Below are 26,049 nucleotides of genomic sequence, written 5' to 3' on the forward strand. Positions count from 1 at the left end.
AAGTGGCTGACACTGTCCCCAGCATGAAGCACAGATGGAAGATCTGAAAACAGAAGAGATAAGGACCAAGCCTTAGCAATCTGTACGTGTTTGCTGGAGCACTGGGAGGAACAGTTACCTGCCTCCTAGCTGGAAAGATGCCAAACAGCTCTTCCTCAGTGGCAGCAGACGACGGAAGGACCACCTGTCCTAAATCTTGTCTGCACTACTCACCTACTTCATAAGAAATGAGATGCACCAGAAGTAATAACGTAAAACTGCTGGAAGACTGAAATTACAGTAGTCTAAAAGGGTTTAAGAAAAACAGTCCCTTTGCTGACTAGTTTGGAAATAACATACGTTGAATACTATGCTTGCTAGGCAAGGCAATTCTACACACAAAGGAAGAAATAATTAGAGACAAGGGAAAGTAGAATGAGACACAGGAAAATGAAATTATTCACCTCACTGATGTTTAATATCCTGTGTTAAGTAGTTGCTCCTATAGTTCTGAAAATTAAAATCCCACCCTTTATTAGAGTTATGCTTACTATGAGCAGAAAAAAAAACAAACTGTTTTGAAGTTAGATATGGAAACACTTCTAACAAACACCGACTCCATCATGGCAAGTAAATCCTGCTTTTATGTTTAACAGCAGCCTACAAGCAAGAGCTGAATTCAAGCTCATATGTTACAGGCACATACTAGGGAACATTCTTTGCAAACTACAGATGTGATAGAAACATGGGATCCAAGAAACACAGTATATTAACACATTTCACAGGTAAGGAACTGGAAGACAGACATTCTTAACGTAAAGAATCTTTCAAGTTCTGTTTAGACAGACGTCTCTACCACCAGAAACAAATGACTGGGTTATAAAAAGACATAAATTTTCCAGTTAAGTTTGACAGAGTTCATTGCTCCAAATAAGTTGGGCATATTATTTCCACTAGTCTATAATAAAAATCTAGCACACTGCTCCAAGCAACCACTTGTAACACTACAGGGTTTCTGAAGTCTTATTTTCTTGTTTTTTTAACAGAATGAGCAGTAATGTCCTCAAATTAATCTCCTCCATTCATCAACTCCCACTAGCCCAAATGGTGTTGAAGGTACCACAGATGTGTTCTCTGTCCATACTCAAGGTCCCCAAAGGCCCTTCCCACCACAACAGTAATTCCACCTCCACTTCAAGGAGAGACCTGATCATAGAGGAAGAGATCAGATGAGCCTCAGAAGTTCTCTGAGGCAATAATGATTCCATTCATGTTCAAGAGACATGTATAGAATAAGAGTCTCTGGTCTTTATTAGAAATTAATGCAGGAGTTCCTGAGTCTGGTTTGTGTAACCCTGAAGGGTGTGCAGTGTATCACAAAACCCAATGCTAACATTTTCAGTGATTGAGTTTACCACCTCTGCTGGGGACAATGATATTCACTACTGCTACTACTGCCAAAAAAAAGTACCTAGAAAATATTGTGAGACCTTGAACTAAAACACTTGATCCCTATGATCCAACTGGGTGACTTTTTTGATACTAGGAAGACAGTGGTAGGAGATTCAGAAACAATACCCTATTCCCACCTTAAAAGTTTTTCCAGGCAAAAGACATCAGTATATTAAGAACCACACACTCATATATGTATTCACACACTGATTGTTCACTGATGTACTGCCATATCCTTTAATATTAACCAAGAAATTTTGTTCTTTACATACCTTCTAGATGAAAGTGTTCATCACCAATAGCATCTCTGTAGCCTTCCCCAGATAAATCCTGTAAAAAGAAAAAAAAAAATCACAAATGTACTATATACAAAGTGTTGAGGTGTTAAGAATTTTTATTTAATTCGATTAGGACTAATTTAAACCACTAACAAGAGCAGAGACTTCTCCAGGAAGGAAATCAATCACTTTATTAGTGATAGTCAATGAATTTCGTCCTATTTTACAGTGCTCTGGACATACTTTAAGACAAAAATTCAATGGAGATGAATAGATTGTACAGGGGAAAGAAAAAGAAGTGTTCATATTCAAATTCCTTTACAAGTAGATTAATATTTAGCATTTCAAAATTCTGTCAATCAAACAAGATAAAAAAACTCCAAATAGAAATGATAAAGGAGAAATAAGCCCTTCACTGCCTACAGAGGAATATTATCACTTGGTTCCACCAACAAACAAAAAACCTTCATATGCCAGAGGTCACACAAGAAAAGCAGATACCAGACTCTGAAGAGCTGCCTGATCTCTCAGTCCTGCAATTAATGAAATTTTGTTAGCCACAGGACGTCTAGAACAATACAGAAGCAGATGTCATAGATACACAGATGATCTAATCTCAGATCCCTGAAACATTTCTCTAATGGTGCTCAAGTAGGGCATCAGTGGGATTTGGAGCTAATCCCACTTACAAAGACCCTGAAGAGCATTCTTACTCTTATTAGCAGATCCTTCCCGCTCCAGTCGCCACCTCCAGCTAAACCATAAGCAGAGATAGCTATTCTCATATTTTGCCTTCTCCCATTCATTCCAAAGGCTCTGGCATCACCATATCATCACTGAGCTTACATTATAGTCTGGCTCCCTGAGTTCTACACAAACACTTTCTGGCACTGATAAACAGTTATGGTGATAAAGAAGGATATGGTCCTAAAAAGCTGGTGTGCTGTGCTCATTGCCACTTTTTCACTTGTAAAACATACCAGGAACACAGAGCCAGCATTCTCAGCATCAATCTGTGAGCTGGAATTTGACAGTTAGAGCTTTCTGCACAAAGTAAAAATAAAGGGAATAACCTGTGAAAATTTATGTTTGGTTGTATCCATTAGCTCTATTGCTAAGCAACTTAATCTGATAAAAACAGTTCACCTCTTTTTCTCAAAAAAAGCTGACAGAGACTCTTTTCTGCCTTCCACATGCCCAAATGTTATTCTTTGAGATTAGTTATCAGAAAGTAACTAAGCCAAAAAAGCATATCTTAGGAATTCTTCAGTATCAGTTTCTGCAACAGCATTTTAAAAATCAGATTTCACAAATGCTACTGGATAGCTAGCCCAGAGATCCTGCAAATGCCGTTCTTTTCATGAGCAGATACCCTGAAATAAAGCTAAAACTCTAGGGTCAAACAGCTCTCAGAAATGACGGCAACCTGTCTCAGAATGCTAGGATTCTGCACAGCACAGTGCTGCTATAAAAGCTGCCATTCTGGATTAGCTTTCCAAGAAACAAATAACAGAAAACATTTTATTTCCTTGAGTTTTTGTTCCAGCAAAAAGTTCTCTTTTTTGAGCATGTGCTGATGAATATCAATCATTATGTTAAAATTATGGAAGAAATGGGCAGTGAATGAAAAGGAGCCATTACATGTTGGCATAACTTACATTTCTGCAAGAAGATGATACTTCCAGGCCTTATAAAAGTTAGTATACTGTTGTTTATCGAATTCCCCCATGTCATCATTTTCCATGAAGCTCTGAAAGTGCAGCTCTGACTGCTCTCATAGATATAATGAGATACAGAGAAGTGACTCTGCTCGCTCCCACAATGCTAAATATTTAATCACTGGTTGGTTGGTTTGTTTGGTTTTTACTAAACTCAGGATTCTTGCTCCCTCCCACTGTCTTGGGAAACAAAAAAATGTTTTCTGTTAGACTGATCAGTAAATATCCAATGTGTAGGTATGATCTTACTTGTGAGGTACCTCTGAGGGGAACACTAGCTAGGCGGTAGCCTTTATCTCTTAAAATTTTCACAAAGCAAGCAGTGCATCTGAGTATCAAATACTGGCTGTTAAAAGGATGTCATTAACCTCATCCTCCACAAAACCCACAAGCCATTAGTTTTTATGCTTTTTTTCAAAAGACATCACTTAAAAATAAGCATACATTTGTTGATGTAAAATGCACTACCAATAAACTCAATGGAAAAGAGTGGAAGGTGGAAGTGTAAAACAGCAGAAAGTAGTAATATTCATTAAGCTAGCTTCCTTATTTTCTTACTTTTAATCATTATATGGATCTTAAAGTTATATATTTTATAGCCTAGTTTTACTTCTGCTCCATCTCCTACTTATTTAAGTCAAAGTAGTAACCTAATGCAGGCAAATTTCCTGTAAGTATTTCTGCTTTAAACCAAATTGTTATAGATTACCAAATTCTAGGAAAGAGTTTTTATTATGTTGAACCATAACATAACTGTTAGATAGCACAAACTGACAATCCATCCTGAAACTGATGACACTATAATTTCAACATTTTAGTGGCACATTTAAGCGGAATTTATCAGCTCTGATTCAGATGTACTCCTCTGTGTATGCAAGATTGTGACATGTATTATCTTTCATAGACAGATATGTATCTGCAAGAGGTGTGGGCAGCTCTTAAGATTTTACAGGGAAAAAATGAAGGAAAAAAAGAAACTATCATTCTTCTTGCTGTGATTATCTCTTCTGTCAAAAAACCTGCAAGACAGTTACTTGAATATTTTTAGCAGCACTGAGACAGATACCACAAACTGGATAATACCAAAATGCACCTGCTTGAAAAAAGGATTCTGGACAGTGTATGTAAACTCACACTCAAAAGGAAAGTACAAAAGCTGAACAAGTATCAATGAAAACAATTCTGACTGTAGCCAGTACCATATAATGGAATGCTTTCCCTATGACCTGTACAAATTGCCTTAACATGAATATAAGAATACATCTAACTCCAGCAACCCAAGTTCAGAAAATGGACTAGAGTGAAAGAAGAAATGCATAAAACAGAACTTGTAGCTCAAGAAATACCAGTGGGTAGCAAATGCTATTGCCAGGTGGAGATATTTAACAGTCAGGAGAAGTGTGCTGGAACACAAAGGTGACACAGACTCAAGGGGATGATAAACCTGCATTGGCTCTGCTGTTTGGCCAGGCTAGGCGGCATGGGCCTCCCCCCACCCTGCGAAGCTGCAGGAGCCAGGCCTGTGGCAGCAGTGGTGCCAGAGAGTAAAAGCAACAACATTTAGGTCATAGGTAGTTGTATATCACTGTCCTGACACCATGTTTTAAATCACAACACTGCAATTTCAAACTGCAACACTGAGTCATGAAACAACCAAAACCAGATGTACCCTGTTAAATACTATATAAGTGAGATCAGCGAGCACTTGAAAGAACAAAGAAAAGAAATATTTACATAGAAGGATTATTCCAGCATGCTATTTCTATAGGTTGCTAAACAGGAACCCATCTAGAGTAAGTGTCTCTACCTCTCTGGGAGTTTCCCAGATAAATAAGTTGGCCTCTGTCAGCTACCATCACAAATCACACAGAATGACTATGATTCAGGCTCAAACATCTGCTTCAAAGCTCTGAACAGCTGGGTGACTGGCCTGGGTAGAACAGGCCTTGTGTCCCACATATCTCATTCTGATAGGTGCTGCTGTACTCAGATTTAAGAGTGTGGAGGTGGAGAGAAGAGTTAATTACTGAAACTCCCTTAGAAATGTTGCTGAGTATATACATAGATGAGGAAGAAAAACAATCTTTAAGAGCTCCCACACCCCAGGGCTTCTATTCAGCTGGTTACAAGTCAGGCAATTATCACTTGCTTCCCACCTTTGCCATGCAATCAGACTCTAATCAATCAGATCCTAACTTGCTGGGAAATTTATTTTCTTTAACCCTATTATCAGCACTAACCACCCTGGACAGTTTCTTACTGATGCAAGTTTCTGGAGAGTCCAGGCACTGCTGTTTCCAGCTCCTGACTTCCTTTTTACCAGCTGTCTGAAAATGCTACCACCCCAATGTTCTGCCAACATCACTTTATTCTTCTGATGCCTTTGCTGGCTCCTTTTCTCCTTCTACATTGGGGTTAAACTCCTCACCTTCACCTTCCAGGCTTTACACAGTTGTATTTGCATTTGCGTTCACAACTCCTTGGCCTGTCTCTAGCCCCTATGCCCACTGATTCTTTTGATCTTGGTCATGACTCTTTCTACTTGTCCTGGCTCGGCCTTCTCAGGCCACTCTCCATGACACCCAGCATGTAAGAACCAAAACTACAGAATGCAGAGTGCATATTTTAGCAACCTAACATGACATTAAGTACAGTTTTGTTTTGCTTTTTTTTGTTTTGGTGCAAGTAGAGACAGCTACATCCACAGATGTAACTAGAGGTATTAAAGAATAACTTTTGATTTAAGTAGGTTATTATGATAGCAAGCACATTTTTAAGGTTTGGACCCGCTTACTCTCTGTATTACGTCCCTGTCAATATTATGTTAATTAACATTTCTCTAAAAAGGTATTGCTTTTCTCAAGTAGAAACAAGTTGCTTTACCTCTCCTTCTTCAAATATCTCATTAAAATCCTTTGATTTATCCTAAGATACTCAATTTTCCACGTTTTTGGCAGAAAATATGCATTTTGCCTGGTTAAGTGAAGTTCTTATCAAGGTATCATATCCACCACTTTCCCCAAGAAAAAACAAGTGCAAAATGACAAATTATCAACCAAGAAAACTTTCCTCCCTATTTTGAACCAGTACTTTTGGAAAGAGCAAAGTTGAACATGTTTCACAACAGCAAGGGACAAAATATATGGTAACTCTAATATCTGTGGAGTAGATTTTAGAATGGTTTTAAAGTAGATGCTGACAAGAATGCCATGTCACCTATGCACAAACTTTCATTCATGATGTAGACAAAAAACAATCCCAAGAAATAGAGGTTCAAGAGAATAAAGATGCCCTTTGGCCTTTCACCCAGATGACAGAGAGCTCTGTCGCCTCCAAAGTGGCTATTGAGAAGGCTTCAGTCTCACTTGCAGGAGAGAAGTTCCCTGAGTAAGTCTGATTTTCATATAGTGAGTCCTTAGCAGATCTGAAAAACCCATTCTCTTGAAGATGGTTCAGAAAACCTATCCAAATCCCAAAGCAGTTATTAACATTATTTTTTATTATTTTTTTTTAATTTTTTTAGACTTGAATTAAAAAAGGTAAAAGAATTTTTTGGGAAAAAAAATGGTGGGAGGAATCTAGTTCCCATTTGGCGGAAATTTCCCATGGACTAGAAAGATAGTCGTGTGTGACTATGATTAACCCAAGCCTACACTTCCCTGGTAGGAAACCTATTCACACCTCAAAAACTGGTATAATTTATTTTAGGATAATGCAGGTGAAAGTAGATATTCAGTTATCTGACCATCATTCTTTATAAATACTACTTTTCAGACAGACTTAAAACTCCAAAATAAAGTAAGCAAATAAACAAACTGTCTGTAGTCAAGACATTCTTGGAGATGACATTTTGCTAGGTTAGCAGCTTTCACGCATACAATCCCTGGCAGTCAAATATGCATAAAAGTGGATGTTCGTGCACACAATTTTGTCTGATCACTACTTACAGACAAAAGATAAGAATGCATTTTGGGCATTCATTTGGCTCTCTGCATCTGGAAGTGAAATCTTCCTATTAATATTCTCTTTCAAAAATGCTTGAAGCTCCCCCTCATAAGCCTTTTCAAATAAACTATACAGTTTGTATTTCAGTGCCCTATTTAGAACAAGAGCTTCCCTTCCTTACCTGTTCATAAGTAATCTATATACCTAGGACCTTACGCAGATAAAGTATATGCTACTAACCTCACTTCTATGAAAGTTATGTTACAAATACAATTAAGAATCAAAGCATATACCACATAGAAAAGCACCATAAAGCAATACACATTTATGGCTTGGTTTAAGCCTACAGCATATTTCACCTTTCCTTCTGTAACCATGAAGTTTTACTTTTTCTCATTGACTTTGGCATTCTGGATAATTTAATAATACAGACAACTCACCAGGATTCAGCTTTCTGTAAAGAATGTGTAAAGCAACCCACACTTGGAGAAGTCAAGGTAACTTTTAACTTTTAGATCAACATTCAAATATACATTGCAATTGCAATAATGTAGTTTGTTGAGCAGAAGAAGCAAGCTCAACTTCTATGATGTTTTCTTTGTCTGAAATAAGAACCCGATGCTCTGTGATCCATTACAGACAGGGTTTTTTTCCTCCACTAATCATGGAAGCGTTTCTCAGATAACATTTCTTCATAATATAATCACAGCAGGTAGAGTTGTTAAGAAAACAGGTTTTTCCTTTAGGATCTCTGACAGATGATCTTGAATGGGTTTAGCTGCTTCGGTTTAGGATTTTATTGCCTTTAATCTATCCTGATGGCCTCTATGTCCAAAGTTATGGTCTTTGCAACACAGACAGCAGAACACAATGGGTATAGCACAACAGAAACAGAAAATCGTCCTTTGGTATCCTAGCACAAAGTTCATTCTAATACACCAGTTCAAAAACTAATGTTGTGAAACACATTCAGTTTGGCTGCCTCTGCTCTAGGAACAGTAACTCCCAGCCATAATAATGTGGTAGTTGTGTTTGAAATCGATGCATCTATATCCACCAGTTTGACAGAAGTGCAGCCCCTGCAGCCTCATCTCATGGAAAGTGACTGGAGAGAAATTCCAGCCGCTGGTAAAATATTGTGAAGATAAATTCGGGATAACATAAACACCCTCCCACCCCCACCTCCCCCATCCCCCTTAATCTCCAGTCACAAAGGTTCAAGTTAGAGGCTTATGAGGCAAAAATATCCCAAGTATCTTTATATCCCTGTTACCCTCAAATGGGTACAAGAAGCAAATGTATGATACACTTTTAATGATATCCTATCCATAGGAACCCAAACATGAGGCTGTGTTGAGGAAGTGAATGTGCAAAGTAAATGGACACTTACTCAAAACCTTTACAATAAACACCTGAATAAGTAAGAAAGGAAGTGTGGTACTTTCTGCTCCAAGTTGCTTGCAACATGCAGCATCTCTTGTCCTAGTCCAACACTTGGACCAGGCTTTCCAGCTGGATAAACCACAAATCCTTTCTTTATTTTTGTGATATATTTCTTCAGCCTATGAAAAGCAGGTAGTGGCAATACTGAAACATCCTCTTCGCAGGTAGCTCTTTCAGCTCTGCTGCAGAGGGTAAATGAGCATCCTCTTTTAATGGTCAGTCACTGCAATGCACACTCAACAAAAGCCACCGACCTGCTCATTTAACTTGAATCATAAGATTCATACGTGCTGTGGAAGTTAAGCATGCTCATATCCTGTATACAAATAAAAAAAGAAGGGTCTGTAGAGGAAACAAAATCAGTAATAGTTTAAAATACTAAGGACTTGCTTAATATTATTTGCAGCCAGCAGAAAAACTTTAACACATACAATTATCCAATGTACATTAAGGCCTGTAGATAGCCAGAAGATCCATTTAGGGGACAGTTTTATTCTGATCATTCCATTTTCAAGACAGAACATTACTGCATTTCTGTTTCTACTGTTTTCACCTTAGATTTCATGGATCTTTAGAAACTCTGATGCTAGGTGTTGCAGCATGACATTTTCCATTAACACTATTATTGGAATTTTGAGCTATATTATGGCTTCTACTTTTTAAGGTGTTAGGGTGAGACAATTTTTCAAGGACTTTTGCCAGATAAAAGCAGCTGTATGAATAGACATTAGAATTCAGCAGTTACTTTACAGCTGAAGGGTCCAACCACCTCCAGCTGAAAGATGTCATCAGTCTTCAAGACTATATAGGACTGAAACAAGAAGTGACTGCTTTTTGTTATATTTAAATTCACTTTGAAGCTACTTCAGAAGAAAAGAACTCTACAAATTCAGCTATTTATCTTACTTTGTTCTTCTATCTATCCTCTAATCTCTTTGCTGATTGGAAAATCAATTGTCCTATGTCCCCCAAGATCTGATCTTCAACAGAGATTATACTGACGAACAAGTCTAAGGACATGAATGAAAAAGGACAAATCTTCATCTACCTTTCACCCTGGAGAAGCTCAATAACTCCTCCAAATTGCTTGTTTTGAGGTTCTGCACCACAGCAGACAGACAGGCATAATAATGTAATAAATCTGATTTTCTGTTCAGCTTCCTTTTATGATCAATTTGGTTACCAGAAACTCTTTAATAAACATACTGAAGTGCACTGAGGTGAGTTTACTCAGGCACGTGCTGGGAAACAAGCAAGCAGAAAATGGCTACAGAGCTTAACTACAGAATGACCTGCTTGTTTAAGATGTGATCACTGAAATCAAGGATACTCTTTCCACCTACTTCAGTCACTACTGCCACTTTAACCTACTGCATTCTGAACCTTTCTTATTATAATAGCCTGCACCTTCCTACATGTCTCAGGTTTTCATATGGCACAAGTACTTAAAGCTCCCTTAGAATGATAATCAGTGTTCCTCTATTATGTTTATAGCTTTAAGTCTTTTCCTGCTAATGGATGACGTATATTTATGCAGCTGGAGGAAACCTGGATTCAATAACTGCTCCACCACAGACTCACTGTGTGGTGTTGGGTAAGTCACTTAAATCTCTCTGTGCCTTCATTTTTCAACTGTAAAACAGAATTTTTGGTGCCCACCTTTGCAAAGAGGTCTGAATCCCAAGGACAGAAACATACCCTGCTAAATAATATTACCTTGTTAGGATGCACAGGTGTGTGACCCTGGACACATATGCTAATGTTGATCCATAAATCTGTCAACAAAAGGTGCTGGCAAAACAGATGGTTCACATTCCTTTTTTAAACAACTTCTTTGTCCCCAAAGCCCAGGTATGTCAAATAGCCATTTTATAACTGGTAAGGGTTTTCACAGGCCAGGAAGTCACAGTGAAGCACAATGCCACCGGCATTATGGCTAAAAACGGAGCCAGCAAGACGAAGAGACAGACATAGAGGTGTCTTTTACTCTTCTCCCTGACACACAGGACACTGTGAGGCTCTGCAGAAAGAGATAAAAGAAAAAGCAGAACCCGTCCCCACAAATTCCTGTAAGCATTTAGCATAGCATCAGTGACCATGCCTGAATGCTGATTTATGCCATTCACATAGAAACAGACACATGTTTTTTAATTGCAGGCAATAAAATAACGCAGACACACACCATTTAAAAACCTGATTTAGATGAACAGTCTCATGTTGATCCAAAGGGTCAGAAGGATTACAAGCAAATAAAAAGTTCACTTCCAAGCATTTGGTTTATTTAATTTCTTTAGAGTTACCTCTATTATTAGGAATTTTGATTCCCCATCTCAAAGGCTGAAAAGGGAGCGCACGGCATTTCCCTTGAAAATGTTACTGTAGCAACAAGGGCTGCCGCAAGATTTGCATTGCAGGCAGGGCGGGCAGGGGGCCCGTCTGCCACACACTTTAGGATAGAAGGACTCAGAGGGCCAGAGGACCACATCAAAGCCGTGGAGCTGAGAAGATTTCCCCTTACCCTCCCCCTGAGTCTCAGAGACTTCATACTCCAGAATTTAATCTTTTCCTCCCTCCCCCCATCAGCCCCTTTGTCTGCGTCTCTGCTCTCTAAGAGCTAACAGATGTTGATGCCATATAGTTTCAAAGAAAACTTTTGATGCCCACATAACTCATTACAACTAATATATTCCAAGAATGCTTGTAGCTCAGGAAACACCGGGGTGAAAAAACAGAGGAGAGGGGCAAATGGCTACACTGAATCAGCCTTGAGAGAAAATAAATAGTTCACTTCAAAGTCATCAGGGAATTCTTCAACAAGCTCTTTCTTCCGCAAAACACAGAACAAATTTAGCTGAGCCTAGAATTCCCAAAGGAAAAAAATAGAGCCAAGCCCATATAAATAGCAAAGCTGAGGGGAGCATCAGAGAGGTCACCTGGCACATACAGCAACAAAGTGCACTATTCTCGAGGTTTGATTTTCCCAAGCAACCTGCACTGTACCAGGGCACAAAGGTACTCCTGAAAAGCAGAGCCTCTCAACAATAGCAATATAGAGAGCCCTAAAAAAGCTACCCCTTTTCCCTGCCCAGAGTGAAAGCAGGCAACAGTGAGGATTACTCAATGCACAGAGCACTTCAATTCCGCCTTACAACACAGGCAAAGGGCATGTCATGTATGTCACAATTAGAGGAGAAACGTTTGCTTATTTAGCAGGTGACAGCGTTTTTCAGGGAAGGTAGGCCAGTGTTCTTGGCCGTTTTCTAGGGTTACCTCTAGGATGCCACCCTTCATAAATTTCTCTAGCAGGTCTCCTCCCCTCCCCTGCTGCTGCAGCTCGCAGCTGCATCCTCCAATCCGTTTGGTGAGAAGCCCCCCAGGAGTCACCGAGGATTGGTAGGTAGAAGGGCTGAGAAAAGGGGGGAGGGCGAGAATGCGATTACATCAATTTCCACAGCAGGAGGATCAGATTGCATCATTGTACACAACTTGGGGCCTGCTCTTTTATCCCTGATGCAGGCAAATTCCACATTGAAATCAGTGGGAGGCTTGTCTGTGCAAGGACTGCAGAATCGGGTATTCTGTGATCACAGAATTAGAAAGCAGTAGGAAGCCACACCTGGCAGCACCTCTGTCGGTGGTGCTCTGCCCTCCGTCGGGATGGACATCAAATCAAAACAAGCAAAAATATAACAATGATGTTAAATTCCTTCTCCCCCTCGCACACAAACTCCTAAAAATCCAGCACTGCACTCACTGTATAAAAGTCTGTACTAAGTTCCTACCAGTGAACTGCAGACTTCACACAAAAGTAATGAGTAAGAAAGTATCAGAGGAGAGCAGGGGGAATCTATCCCACTACACATTTGTAGGCATCTCCCATCTGACAATGGACATGTGAAGAGTTTTAAAGGTATTATACAAACAGGTGTGTCCTGCAGCTTGGTTTCTCCAGAGGTTTCAGTAGAAGTGGAGAAACAGTCAGCCCTACTCCTGCAGCAGAAACAGCGTGTGGTCTCTTTTTCTGTATGGTTCAAATACAAGGCATAGTACTGTAGCACAACATGCAGAATTGTTAGGTTTTCACTGCTGCACATTTTCGAGTACCATACTTTGCATTCACTCTCACCTGCACAAAAATTTTTGTTGTAGCAGCTCCATAGTCTCCTCACTTCAGCTGCTGCTACTCCCATGCACAACCTTCATTCCAGAATAATTACCCCTCAAACACACTGGTGAACAGCTTAGGAAAACCAGAACTAAAATCTGCTATCACATTTGTTCAGAAGAAACTGTGGTTCCTCAGGAAATAATTCTTTGTTATCTCTCCTGCCTCACTGTTTGGGATGGATCATTTCCTCCAGGGAGTAACAAGGAAGGCGTCCTCAAGCCTTGCGGCTTTGTAAGTAAAATACCACATTACTGAGGTCATCCACCAGGGTGGCTGTGAAGTTTAGCAGGAGAGCAGGCAGCAGAGACTCTCAGGTAACTCAAATCTACTCTGTGGACTTTCCACAGTGGCAGAGTGAGGCTGAGATAGAAAACGTCAGGAGAAGACAGGGGAAAACACAGAATCGGAAAACACAGAAGCAGAAAACATTACTGAGCCATTGGGGCTAAACACACGGAATTAGAAGATTTAAGATTCTATTCTGTATATTCAAAAGCTTACTAAACTCTCCAAACAGTGCACCTGTAAGATCCAAGTCCTAAGTTCCCTCAAAACACCCCAATGCATCCAGACTAAGAGGGCTGTTCAGCATACGGAAAGGCTGCAAAGCCCTCCAGAAGCTCTACCAGAACCACTTGTGCCACATGCCTGTGGTGCTTCTGCTGCAGCGAATGCACCACCCCTGTCCAACAGCAGGTTCTGAGGTACCAAAAGGAAGCACACAGACACACAAAACTACAAATGTTGGGCCATTGGTATGGTTCTGCTTCCTGAACTGGGCAGATTGATGCCCAGAGACATCCAAAGACCTTGGAAGGGCTTTTATAGCTGATTTTTATCATTTTAGCAAAAATGCTTGGTTTTCTGATTGTTATTGTGTGTCAGCATGCTTATGTTTGTTGGTTACATTGCAACAAAAACAGAAATTTGAAGGAAAAAAATAGATTAATTTTGCCAAACTTTAAGTTCCCTCTCAAGATACACATAGAAACATCCTCCAGTCTCACAGAATATATTTGCAATTCCTTAGCCTGAAACAAAGGATTTATCTTGCAGTGACAAAGCCAAGCCTGAGCTTTTGAAGCACTATGAGAACTAATATTTGTAGGACTCTTTCAATGCCTTTTTTCCCTTTGTTGCACCATTTTCATTAGCAAGTATTACTGTTACCTATTACAGTTCTGCAGTACTCTAGCACAGATCACAGCCTGTGCCTCCCAGTGACATGAAGACACACAAATTCTCCCCTGGCACAGGAGAATGGGCTCCAAAGGTATGCAAAGATTTATTTCTTGCCACCTGTATGTGCTTACAGTAGAGAAGACCCATCAAGCACTGCTGTCTGGAGCAGCTCTGTTTGCTTCTTGCAGTAACCAAGCCCAGAGAAAGATGAGTGCATAGGTCTTGGGCAACCAAATTGGGTCTTTTGGTACAGGTTTTACAAGTGTATGGATACTCCAAGATCCACCTTGAGTGCTGGGGATCCATCTCCAGGCACAATGTTATGATTTCAGATATAGCACATGCTTCTGACCAAAGCTGTCCATGGTGTCAGACTTCACACAAAATGGGAGATGTTACAACCTTACCTTACTTTCTTTTTTAAACCAACAACTCTGTGGCAAGGTTTTGTACTCATTTGCTACTGTTTATAACATCTTATTTAAACAGAAAGGCCAGTGAAAATCCTTTACAATGTTTACACAATCTTTAATGTTTTCCATGAGGACCAGACATATTTGCAAGGGCAGGGAGAAGGGATGATAGCTCAACGCAGATCACATGCAGAGCAGCAAGCTTGACTGACCCCATGCATCTATTAAAGAGACAGCAGCATCTTGAAATATACATTTGCCCAGAAAAGTTTTACCTAGTCTTATGTAAACACCTGACAGGCACTAGAAGAGGAAGGAAACTGCAGCATTCCCAGTCAGCTCACTTGGCTCACTTGACTTCACAAAGATTGTTTCCTTAATTTTTAGATTCAGACCTGTTGGTCGATTTCATATTCTCCAGTAGGAAAGGCACCCAAAGAGGAGTGGTGCAAACAATTAAAATGAAGGAAAATGACAATAAGACTTTATTATTCCAAGCAGCCTTCATTTAAATTTTTAAATATAAGCTAGGAGAAATACTGCAGCACTGGCATATCAGTTAACACTATTATTTTAATGTCAAATGTTTAATAATGCTGCTAATTTTTAATTGCTTGTATTTAGAGAACGAAAGAAACTGAACACAAACAAAATAGAACTTTCTCACTAGGCACAACTCATAACTTCAGTCCAAAGAGTCTGTTGGGCGGCCCAGATTGCAATAACAGCTTCATAAGCTCATGACACACCAGCACCATAGCACAAACTGTTGCCCAAGCTGTCTTGGCAAGACATGCAAGCCTTGATTTTGATCCCAGTTTACCCTAGTTTCACATTTCTGTAATTGCAGTAGAACAGAATGAGAGCGGCTGGAAAGAGAGTTGTACCTTCACCTCTTGCCAGGGCATTCACTACCAACTCATTTTACAGTGAGCTACAGAATCGATATCGGTATCAAAGTAGATATTTTAACGTAAGTTGAAAAGCCTTTAAATTTCTTCCACAAGCAAAATATTAAGAACCCTGCCCTAGAGAAAGATGAAAGGAGCCAATCTCCCCTTTAAATTACCAAGCAAGCCTGGGACTTGACTCTTTTTTGAATGGGAAGTCAAAACGTCTGACTTCAATCAGTTTGTATAAACCAGCTTTTGTTTTTCCTTTTACCCAAATGACTCCACTCTTAAGGATTTATTGTAACTGGATTGCTTTTCTACCCAGCAGGGAGCTGTAGCACTAGCAAAGCTGTTCCACACAGTAGGTTTTCCGCTGATTGAATTTCTAGACTTTCAGCTTTTCGGAAATGTTTGCTCTTGTACAAGCTGTCAGAGAGAAATTGTGTGCAGTCGATTTTGTCTCAGCTAAAGCCAGGTGGGGTTCCATATGCAGCCATCCAATGTAGAATTGAAGGAAGGAGAATCAATCAAATTGCAAAGGAATAAAAAAAGGTCTCAGCACAAACAAAACAAAGAACCCCAAAGAATCAAACCACACAACAAAAAAGGACAGGGGAAGAAGATGAGAGTGAAAACCATTTCTGCAAATAGGTGCACACACAAGACACCCTTTCTTGAAAGGAAAATATTAATTTAAAAAACACTGAAATAAGGGATAAAAGCCACTTGGAGAACGGTTCCACTAAACATGCACAAAGCCAATGCCATTAGCTTGCTCCAAAACCAGGCTGCTGTTTAAACTGCCATCCTTTGGAGCAACCCACCCTATGGGTACTGCCATAACTGTCAGTACCAGGGTCACATCACAGCACAACATACCCACCACAGCGAGCAATGAAGCACCCAGCCACCTTACACCGTCTGCTGTGCTTCTGCCTGGCTCTGTGTAAGCAAGCACAGGCACTGACAAGAGGTAGGAAGCCACTGCAAAGCCCTTCAACTGCCATGCTTGTCACAGGTGGTGGAGAGTGATTTAACAAAAAGGATTTTTCAGCCATTCTGTTCTCAGTATCTTGCAAATACTAGAGTCACCTCCACTTCAAGTGTGCTGTAGCCATTATCTTGCATTGCACAAAGCCTAATGGTTCAAATTACTGTGTGCACCTGAGGTTTTCTTACTTAGAGATCTAATAACAGACCAGGCCAGAAGGACACACAGCAGCCAACACAAGCAAAGATGTCAGAAGCAGCAGAGATTAAGAAATCTGTACTAAAAGATCCCATTAAAAGATCTCAGTATAATAAACATTTGACTGTGGTCTAGTCTGCTGTAGCTTATATTTCTAAGTCAGCTGTAAGGACAAATTTTAGTTCTGACTGCTTTACAGAAATGTTTTCAGGCATAAGCCAATACTTCCATGAACGTGACAGCACAAGTGAGTATTAGGCTGGAAGTCTCTGTCCTGCCAGCCATGGGTAGGTAAGCTTTACAATCTTTAGGTATACTGCAATATGACCAGCAGCAATTGCAATAACACCAGGCACATCATATTGCCTCAGCACTGAGGTCAGCATATTGACACCCCTGTGTTAGAAAAATTGTGCCACCTGGTTTTTCTTTTAAGAAATAATTACAGCTAGTGTGTCATTCCTTTTTGACACAAGGAAAAAATACGAAGCCATACAACAGAGTTTTTTAATTACCTGACTTGACCTTAAAAGACTTAAAAAGACATAAAAGTCCTACTGCCTTGTATTGTTCAGGACTCATCCTCATGTTTCAGTCTACTGAGTAGCCAGACAGTAACCATAGTACTGACTGTCTGATTGGACAGTCACTCTGCCTGATAGATGTGTAATGCAGAAAAGCACCTTGCAAAAAGGCTTTCTTAGAGCATCCCCAGTGTCTATAGAAGTGACTGGTGCAGAGTCCCAGTGAAGGTGCAAAAAGTAAACTTTCAGTTTGCTGTGTACTGTCTTTCCTCAGAAGACACTATGTACTAAGAAAAGATGACATCTATCATGAAACAAATAATAATAATGAGGACTTTTGCCACTATTCTTCCCCAGTCATCTGCCTTCTATTAAGAGTGGTTTTCTCTCTCAGTTCCCACCTTATTTCACCTGTTAAGTGTATCTCGGTGATTTTCTTGCTGGGAGTCTGTTCAGACACGTTTTCCCAACTCAGCACACTGACAGCCTGACATTCGTGTTCCTAATCAAGAGTGCACCTCAAAAAAGCTCCAATGATGAAAGGAAATATCCTGTCTCCAAAGTATTCTAAAGGGCCTCTTGACTGACGAAGGCATTTACACCACTATTTGCACTATATTTAATGAACCTCATTATCTGCAGAGTTGTCTACTCATCCTAGTCACTAAAGAGTTTCCCCATTTTTTCTTTGCCTCTTGGAATGCTATGGTTCTTCTTTGACCATAAAGAATAATATAGGAAAGAAAAAAAAAGGGGGGTAGGGGGGAGGGGTGGAGAGTGAGAAATTCAGGAATTTCTCAAATGACCTTAAACTTTGAGCAGTCTTTCCTATTGATGCCATTAAGATTTACGCCAGCTGTCCCAGCCACTAGCACTAACACTGCCGCAGCCTAGGGCTGTAACCATGTACAATAGCTAAATAAAGTATTGCCTTAAGATAGAAATTCATTTATAAATCCCAGCAAAGGTTATCGAAAGGTTATAGCTCTCCAATTAAGAGATACACTGGCATTCTTAACTGAATATAGTTTGATTTAGAGGGACACAGAATTTAAAATTCAATAATCTAAATGTATAACCTTCAGTGTTCTATGGAAAAAGCAGAAGAAGGATTGGTCAATCCTCTGCACATGGACTAAAGATTGCCTGACAGATTTTTTATCTCATAATTGATTTCAGTCAAGTCTTCTGCTGTACAATCTTGTTTGTGGGCACATAGTTATACAAAATTCAAAGAATTATTCTGTAGCTGACAGATGCAACTGAAGCAAGATAGGCACAGCTCCAACACAGCTTCTCACCAACACTGTCCCTAATGAATTTCTTGCATATATACACTTTCAGGTCCTAAAAGACAGAGGACAGCAATACCTGAACTATTTACCAAAACTAGTGTTCTTCACCATGACAGGCCTTAAAGTGTTACAGACTTTGCTCTATTTACCTGCTTTGTATAAAAGCCTACCTTCCTCTTATAAAAGAGAATGCTATGAGAGGGAGAGAGAGAAAAGAGGAATGACCAAGCAGAGCAAGAAGACATCTGGGGCCATTGCAAAAGGAGGAGCAGTGTTTGGAACATTACTGCTCACCTCCATACTCTCCCAGCTGGGCCACCAGTACTCCTATGCTAACTTTAACTTACATATGCACTGCATTAGAAAATACATGCTTTCCTCAAAAGATTAAAACAGAAGTTTGAATGTATGACTCTCTCTACTCTACTTAATTTTGTAATTATACAAAATATGCATTGTGGATTTGCAGCTTCTTCCATTTAGGTCAACAGAAGTTTTGCCATTGATTTTAATGGAAGCTGACCTTATTTCCATTGCATAGCTTAAGCCTCTGCAGATTAACCTCCTAGGCCACATGCCTTCCAGGTCTCACTTTAGATCACAGCTGCCTTTCCCCCCGAACAAACTGCTATCAATCTGCCTTTATATGCTTTAATAATTATCTTAGTTATTCCTGGAAGCTACCAACTGACTTCTTTTAAGAAGCAAGGCAGTTTCATGCAGAACCAGGATGGCAACAACAGTGGAAGAAGATAAAGTAAGCAACCCAGAGGAAGGTTGCACACAAAATATACACATAATTATAATTTATTAAAACAAATATACACATAATTATAAAAAAAATATACACATAATTATAATTTTTAAAAACAAAAGATCAGGTCGAGAGAAGTTAGAGACAAGGCTTAATAACACAAGAAGACTGGAAAACAGATACACACAAGAAATTAAAGGCGTTCAGTCATGGAAACCTTTGCACAGACACTAAAGCTTACTCAAAACAACAATCCTTTAAAAACAACCTGACTCATTAAAATGAGTAAATTTTACAGTTTGCAGGACAAACCATCTAAAACAAATACTTAAAACCAATGAAAAAATGATGCAAGGTAACTGTAAGAGAATAACAACACATGAAATACCATATCACACTAATATTGATGTTAATTATCCCTCATTAAAAATAAACTTCAAAGTGGAACAAGAATACTGAATGGTAATATAAGCAAGATATAAAAGTGATGATAGAAACTAGGCTAAGGTATGTAATAGAATATCTAGTGAAAAGAGTAATCAGAAAGACTGCAGCAAAAACAAGGTGAAGAACCAAGGACTACGGCAGGAAAGAAAATGGAATAGGTGTAGAGAAAGAACATGCCCAGATATCTTTATCCCCTATATACTCAGGACCACTGCCCACAAATTTTGAACACCTGATGAAAAGACTAAAGCCATGGCCTTTGCTGTGAATGTCAATGACCTGGGTTTAACTCTTAAAGACTTTCCCAGTTAGGAATTACAGGGACTTCTCTTCTGAATCAGCACATGCACATACACACGTGCTCTGACAGGATTCGGTCATCAGCTCACAGCCTTTTCAGGGTTGTGTTTTTCTTACAACTTGGCTCTAAAAAACACAACCTCATCCTAGTGAGAATGAGTTGGTGGGAGCATGACAAAATGGGGTGCAATACAGACAGACATCCAGTGGGATTTCTAAGAAATTTTTGACAAATTCTACCATATATCTGACAGAAATGAGATGGGCTCCTGGCTAATACTTGAGAAAGCACTGAGAACACTGTCCCAGTGAGAAGAGTTTCTTTAACATGTAAATGAACTTTCCTCAAATCATGTATACGCAAAATAAAGGTAGGTATCAACACCTAACATAATAGATGGAGCTGCCTTGAAAAAAACAAACAAAAAAAAAACAGAAAAACCTTCTTAAGAACTCAAAAGCTAACTGAGTATGAAGATAATTCTATGGATGGTGTTTATTGATGAAGCTCTTCTACAACTCTATACTATTGAAAAAAGAGGCAGACTAATTCTCTGTTTGCCACAACAAATTCCTGTTAAGAGCATCACCCTGTTGAAGCAGCCTGGCTAGCTGACAGGGCAGTACCTCACCCATCACCAAGTGCCCCTGGGCTGCCATGCACTGTGAGTACTACTTGAGCAACCATTTTAAAGCAATCCTCCAAGTTTCTACATGAGCTACCCTTACATCGGTGTTTAGAGTACAGACATCCTCTTCAGATGCACTATATGACGCAGAAAGGGGTAACTGTCTCTAATGACATTGCTCAAAGGCAATAATCCATAAAAAGGATGCTAGAAAACAATAAAACCCCAAGGAGTGGGAAAAGTGCCCAAGGTGGGCTTGAAAAAACACATACTCTGATGGAAGTAAAGGCTTTAATCCATCAAGTTTATGGGAAAATGCAATGCTCAGATCTTAACTGTAAACCTCATTGCCTATTTTTTCCACGGTCTTCAGAGCCAAGGCAGAATCCCCAGCATCTTGAATTAGAAAACAGTGTCCCTAAAAAGCCACCTGCTGCAGACTTATCAGCTCTGCAAATGAGGCACAGAGGGGTTTGCAGTGCACAGGAACAGAACTTTAGACAACTTTCTGGTCTGCTGGAATTGATGAATATTGTGGACTCAAATACTGCAGGGGAGCCTGGGTTAGATCATAACACGCAGTGGTTGGAATAGTTTTAGCACACCAGTTCAAAAATTCTCTGCCCTAGGGTGGACTGAGGTGTTTCATATAGGTTGGCAGATTTCATATACAGATTTTGCACTCAAGTCTGAGATATTCTGAATTGGCTTATACTGTCATCTTTAACAGACCACTTTATTTCAAGTTTCTCCACTTTTATGGCAAAGAACTATCCATACCCAACATCTACCAGTTGTAGTGCAGTGGCAGAATCTCTGCTAACAACTTAATGTTGTGCATCTCTTACACAATGCCTGGGAAGCAAACTTCGCAGCTTCTGAGCTTCTTATGGATTGGGTATTCCTTTGAATCCTGACTGACTCCTGAATGTGCTCAATCAATAGAGCTCTATTTATTTTAGCTAGGGATATTTCCATAGACCTATTTTGATGGGCAGAGCTCCTCCTCTGCTTTGGTGTCCTTTCCATTTAAAAGTAACAAACTTTCAAGACTGTAAAATAAATAAATTATTGGAATAGGAAACTATCATGGCTTCGATATCTCACTTTCTGAATAAAATTTAGGACAAAAGACAATACTAACAAATACAATTTATATCAGGCTTTAAAGCCTACATGCTCAAGCCAATGATCACACACGTACACAAATTCACGATGTGATTCTCTCATAAGCTTGCTGGAGACAAAAGCTTGTTTAGAGACCTCTAGTCTTTTTTTTTCCTTTCCCTTTCCCTAATCTATTATCACTGTCTTTATTTTTGTTATGCCCCTGCACATAGAGTCTCAGCTCTCCACTTAACAATGTGCATTCTGCTCTTTTCACTGAAGCAGGAGGGGAGTCAGGGAGAACACAAGTTACCTAATTATACATCCAGTAAGTCACCACACTGACACTTGGAAGCAGGCGTGCAGCCCTCTTGATCAGGGCTTCATTTAAGCCTTCTGATAACAAACTGGGTCAGGGAGGTACGTCACTCTGGACATATTAAACTCTACTGACAGAAAACAGTAGCTCCTTTGAAGAGAGTTTGTGTGCACAGAGGTAACAAGGCTGGCTGTGTAGTTCAGTACAAGCAGCTGTCACATACCCTCCTTGCCTGCTCAACCTAGGGAAGAGCATAATGTGGCCAAGGAAAAAACACAGTTCAAAGGCCCAAGCCTGAAAGTAAATACTAGAAGAAAAAGAAAAGGGAAAATAAGAACAAAGAAAATCGTAAGATGTTTTGTCTGTTTTTCAATTTACACAACAGTAAACAAATTCAGACTTTTATTAGTTTTTAATGCTTTTTGTGGTCATGTAACCCCAATGTAAGCTTTGATTTAAGACATGGAATTTGGCAAGAAAGGAGTTTCAATACAGCCTGCTCACTTCCCCATTAAAAAAGAATTCAAAATATTTAACTTTGAATAATAAGGTCTGTACTTGTGCAGCAACTAATCTTGCGCTCATGCACATCCCAATTCAGCACTGCATTTGATGAACTTCAAGCATTCAAGTAATTTCACTGACTTCCCGCATACTTCAGCACATGCTAAGTGCTTTGCTGAAATGGGGCCATGATCAAATTTAAACAGTGTCCCTTAATGAGGATTTATCCATTAGAATAAAACACCTCAAAAAAGCCACTCAGCCTGTAAAAAGCTAGCCATTCCCCTTAACCAGCAACTTTTTATCTCACTTTGCCTCTAAAAAAAGCTCACTTACATATAAGAAAGGAATCCACAAAAAGTTATTTTAGACACAACATTTCAAGTTCAGCTAAATGTGGGAAAAATCAGGGCCTGGGCTCTTAACCATATCCAGACTTGCTTCTCCTATATGTAGAAGGCAGCAGCATATAATCCCTTGGTATACCACAGCCACTCGTGCATTCAGCCTTAACTCTGGATGTGCTGTCTTGCTTTTGTAATCCAACAGGCAACACCAGTATTTTCTGGCCAAATTCTTTTCAGCTACGATTTTTTCCAGATTTCAGTTGTTACTTGCATGCAAAAGGAGTTCAATCTAAACCTTTATACGACCATAGGCTGTAATTGCATACAACACATCTTTAAACACTTTTTCATCATTATCATGAGCAGTAACTGAGAAATAACCTATTTCACCTTCAAAATACAGGATGCATTGAGAAATAAAGGAAAAAGTTATTGAAGAAATACTACCTAGTTCCCTACCTCCAGCTCAAAGAGAAGGCTACTATTTTACACTGAGAATATTCCTGATTTCCTTTAAAGCAGGTTTAGGTGTTCACCATGATTATACTGCAATTGCTTTAGCAATGTATCTCCCTCTTGCAGGTGGTACTGCAGAAAAAGTCTTTATTTCACAATAAATTTACCTTAAAGAAGAAATTACCTTATCCCACACATTGCTACATCCACAGGTAGTAATGACCATCCATTTACCTGTTTGGAAAAATACAAGCAAAGCCACAGAAGCTGCAGCTTTTGCAGCCAGGACAGATTTAAATTTCCCAGTGGCAACAGAGTAGAGTTTTGCCTGAGCTGGTACATTTGCACTGCTTGAAGGGGCTGCTCCAGTGTTACTCCCACTGTACTACAGGCGGCATGGGCTTCTCTGCAAAAAAAAAAAACCCTCTTCTGGATTTAAATTGGTTGAGTTAAAGTGCAAAAAGCTGGGTAGACATTTATTTCATGTGGATTATTTTTATTTGGCTTGATTGATTCAGAATCATCTTAAGTCAAACAAAAAAGATAGCCAGAATCCTTAATGCCCACAATAGTCTTCACCATTCAATCTAAATTAAAGTAGCAGTTTATTCAAGCTAAAGTCATGCCACTCATGTGTGTGGACATGGGCAAAGCTAATCAGGTGTTGTCTCACCACAACCCCAGCAAACAGTTTGAGCGGAGATAATGGAAGGCTCTGCTTCCTGCCACAGCAATTAGCAAGGAGCGAGGGAGGCCCTGCCAGTCCACAGCTCAACCAGCAGCCATGTGGGGTGTACATGGGAAGGAGAAGGCACCCTGCTAGACAGGGCTGGCAGATCTATTTCTGCACCAAAGAAACAATCCCCTCAACATCCCTCCAGTGTGTTGTCAAACCTGACCCGTATGAAATTTGAGAATGAGTATAAATCAAAGGGAGAAAAAGTAATAAAATGCTCCTGGCAGACTTGATGACATGTTGATAATGTTCTCGTCCTGGAGTCAGGGTGACACCAGCCCAAAGATGATATATAGAACTAAGCCCACATACCGACGATTTACTGGCCTAACGACAGTTTTCATTGATCAGAGTCCAACAATTACTGGATTCCTTCCCACTGCCTATTTCAGTATCAGGCTCTGGCGCAAAATCAGAACACTAGGCCTGCTTCTCCACAGTTCATGTGCCAACTTTGCAGTGGATGCTCAAGCCAAGCAAGGATGATATGCAAATCTGGCAGGTGTTTGGGGCATACCAGTGCTGCTCAAAAGCCCAACCATAAAAAAGGAAACAGCAGAAAGGCTAGGGGAGTCCCAGTCTGCTGCAGAAAGGCTGCAGGCTCTGTACAGTACATAGTAAACAGGTCCCGGAAACAGGAGACATGGCTCCCAGGCAGCAACAGAAAAGCTCAATTATTTTTGCTCAATATAAACAAAGCACATTCTTCATATCCCCTTCAGATTGTCTGAAGGCCTCTCTTGCCACTAAATCTTATTTCAAAGAGAACAAGAATTTACAAACAAACAGAGCAACTAGTGCTGGTACCAATCACAGAACACTCCTTTGTTTTTTGTTTTCCTTTGTGTCTTCAAGTAGGGAATCAGTCAAAAGAAATATCCTTCCCAAGTGTATGGAAAATGGATGCATCAAACTGACTTAATATCTGCAATGGCACATTCAAATGGCCATGATTAAGCTGCTGGAACAAGATGAATCAATGTGAGAAAGGTGCTGGCAAAGAAATATTTTTCCAGTATATTACTGACTCTTACACACAGGCAAGTGCATGTGATTTGTCTTGGTTTATCAGGATTTGTCTATCTGTTCTATAGTTAACACAGGAGAATGCTGCAAATTTCCAAAAGCTTCTATCTACTTTCTTTGAGACCGAAAGAAAAGTTGGAAAAGGCTCCAAAGAAACAACTTCTATTAAACAAAGTAATTAATAGATTCCTTACCATAAACTCATGATACACACACAAACACTACACAGAAGCACAGACTACGCAAAGACTGATACGACTGTACTTTTTTATAACACCCTTAAAACTAGTGATGCCAGTAGATAGTTTCTTTTTCTCTTGAACTTCCAGCCTCTTATTCTTGTTATCTTTTTCTAACATCTGATCTGGCTAAGTTTTTCAGCAGAAACAAAAGCAGCTCAAGAGTTCAGAAAGGGAAATACTGTTTTTAGGAGCACGGATAATAGAAAATATCTTCTTAAGACCAGATGTCATTTAAAAAAAGTACTTTCTGCAATTTCATGAAACTTCTGATTTGCGTGGCTACTTTTAAAGGAAGCGGAGGCAGAAGAACAACATGGTTGTGAAGAAACTCAAAAGGTTGGGAGGTTTTAATGTTTTAAATATTATCTGTGTAAAAATTAAGCCATCATTAGAAATCCCATCAATGTCTTGGGAGAATAATAACCAATCATATCAACCTGAAATTTGCATACTTCCAATCACATGTTCTTGTCTTAAAATATTTAAACCCCTTCCACAAAGGGGGATAGGATGTAACTACAAAGGGAAAATGAGAAGATTGAGAATCCAGAAAATACCACCAGCATACACTCTGAATACAAAGGGAGTTTTCCTCTCTTCAAGCTTCCCAACAGTAAAACTTTTAACAGAAGAGTCCAGAAGTTTTGAACAAAAGTAGATATTTAGAGAGAGTGTATTAACTTCTATGCAAATGTATTACACA

The 26,049-nt window shown here is 39.6% G+C and overlaps 1 protein-coding gene across 1 annotated transcript in view; it reads right to left on the reverse strand.

The window, feature by feature from the left end:
- Positions 1-26,049, reverse strand: part of NKD1 (NKD inhibitor of WNT signaling pathway 1) — a 111,302-nt gene that overhangs the window by 40,478 nt on the left and 44,775 nt on the right. Inside the window, exon 4 of the mRNA XM_005152213.4 lies at positions 1,704-1,761. Within this exon, the coding sequence (XP_005152270.1) occupies positions 1,704-1,761 (58 nt within the window). The remainder of the gene's footprint in view (positions 1-1,703; positions 1,762-26,049) is intronic.

This window comes from Melopsittacus undulatus, chromosome Z (genome assembly GCF_012275295.1).
Source record: "Melopsittacus undulatus isolate bMelUnd1 chromosome Z, bMelUnd1.mat.Z, whole genome shotgun sequence".
In the NCBI taxonomy this organism is placed as follows: domain Eukaryota; kingdom Metazoa; phylum Chordata; class Aves; order Psittaciformes; family Psittaculidae; genus Melopsittacus; species Melopsittacus undulatus.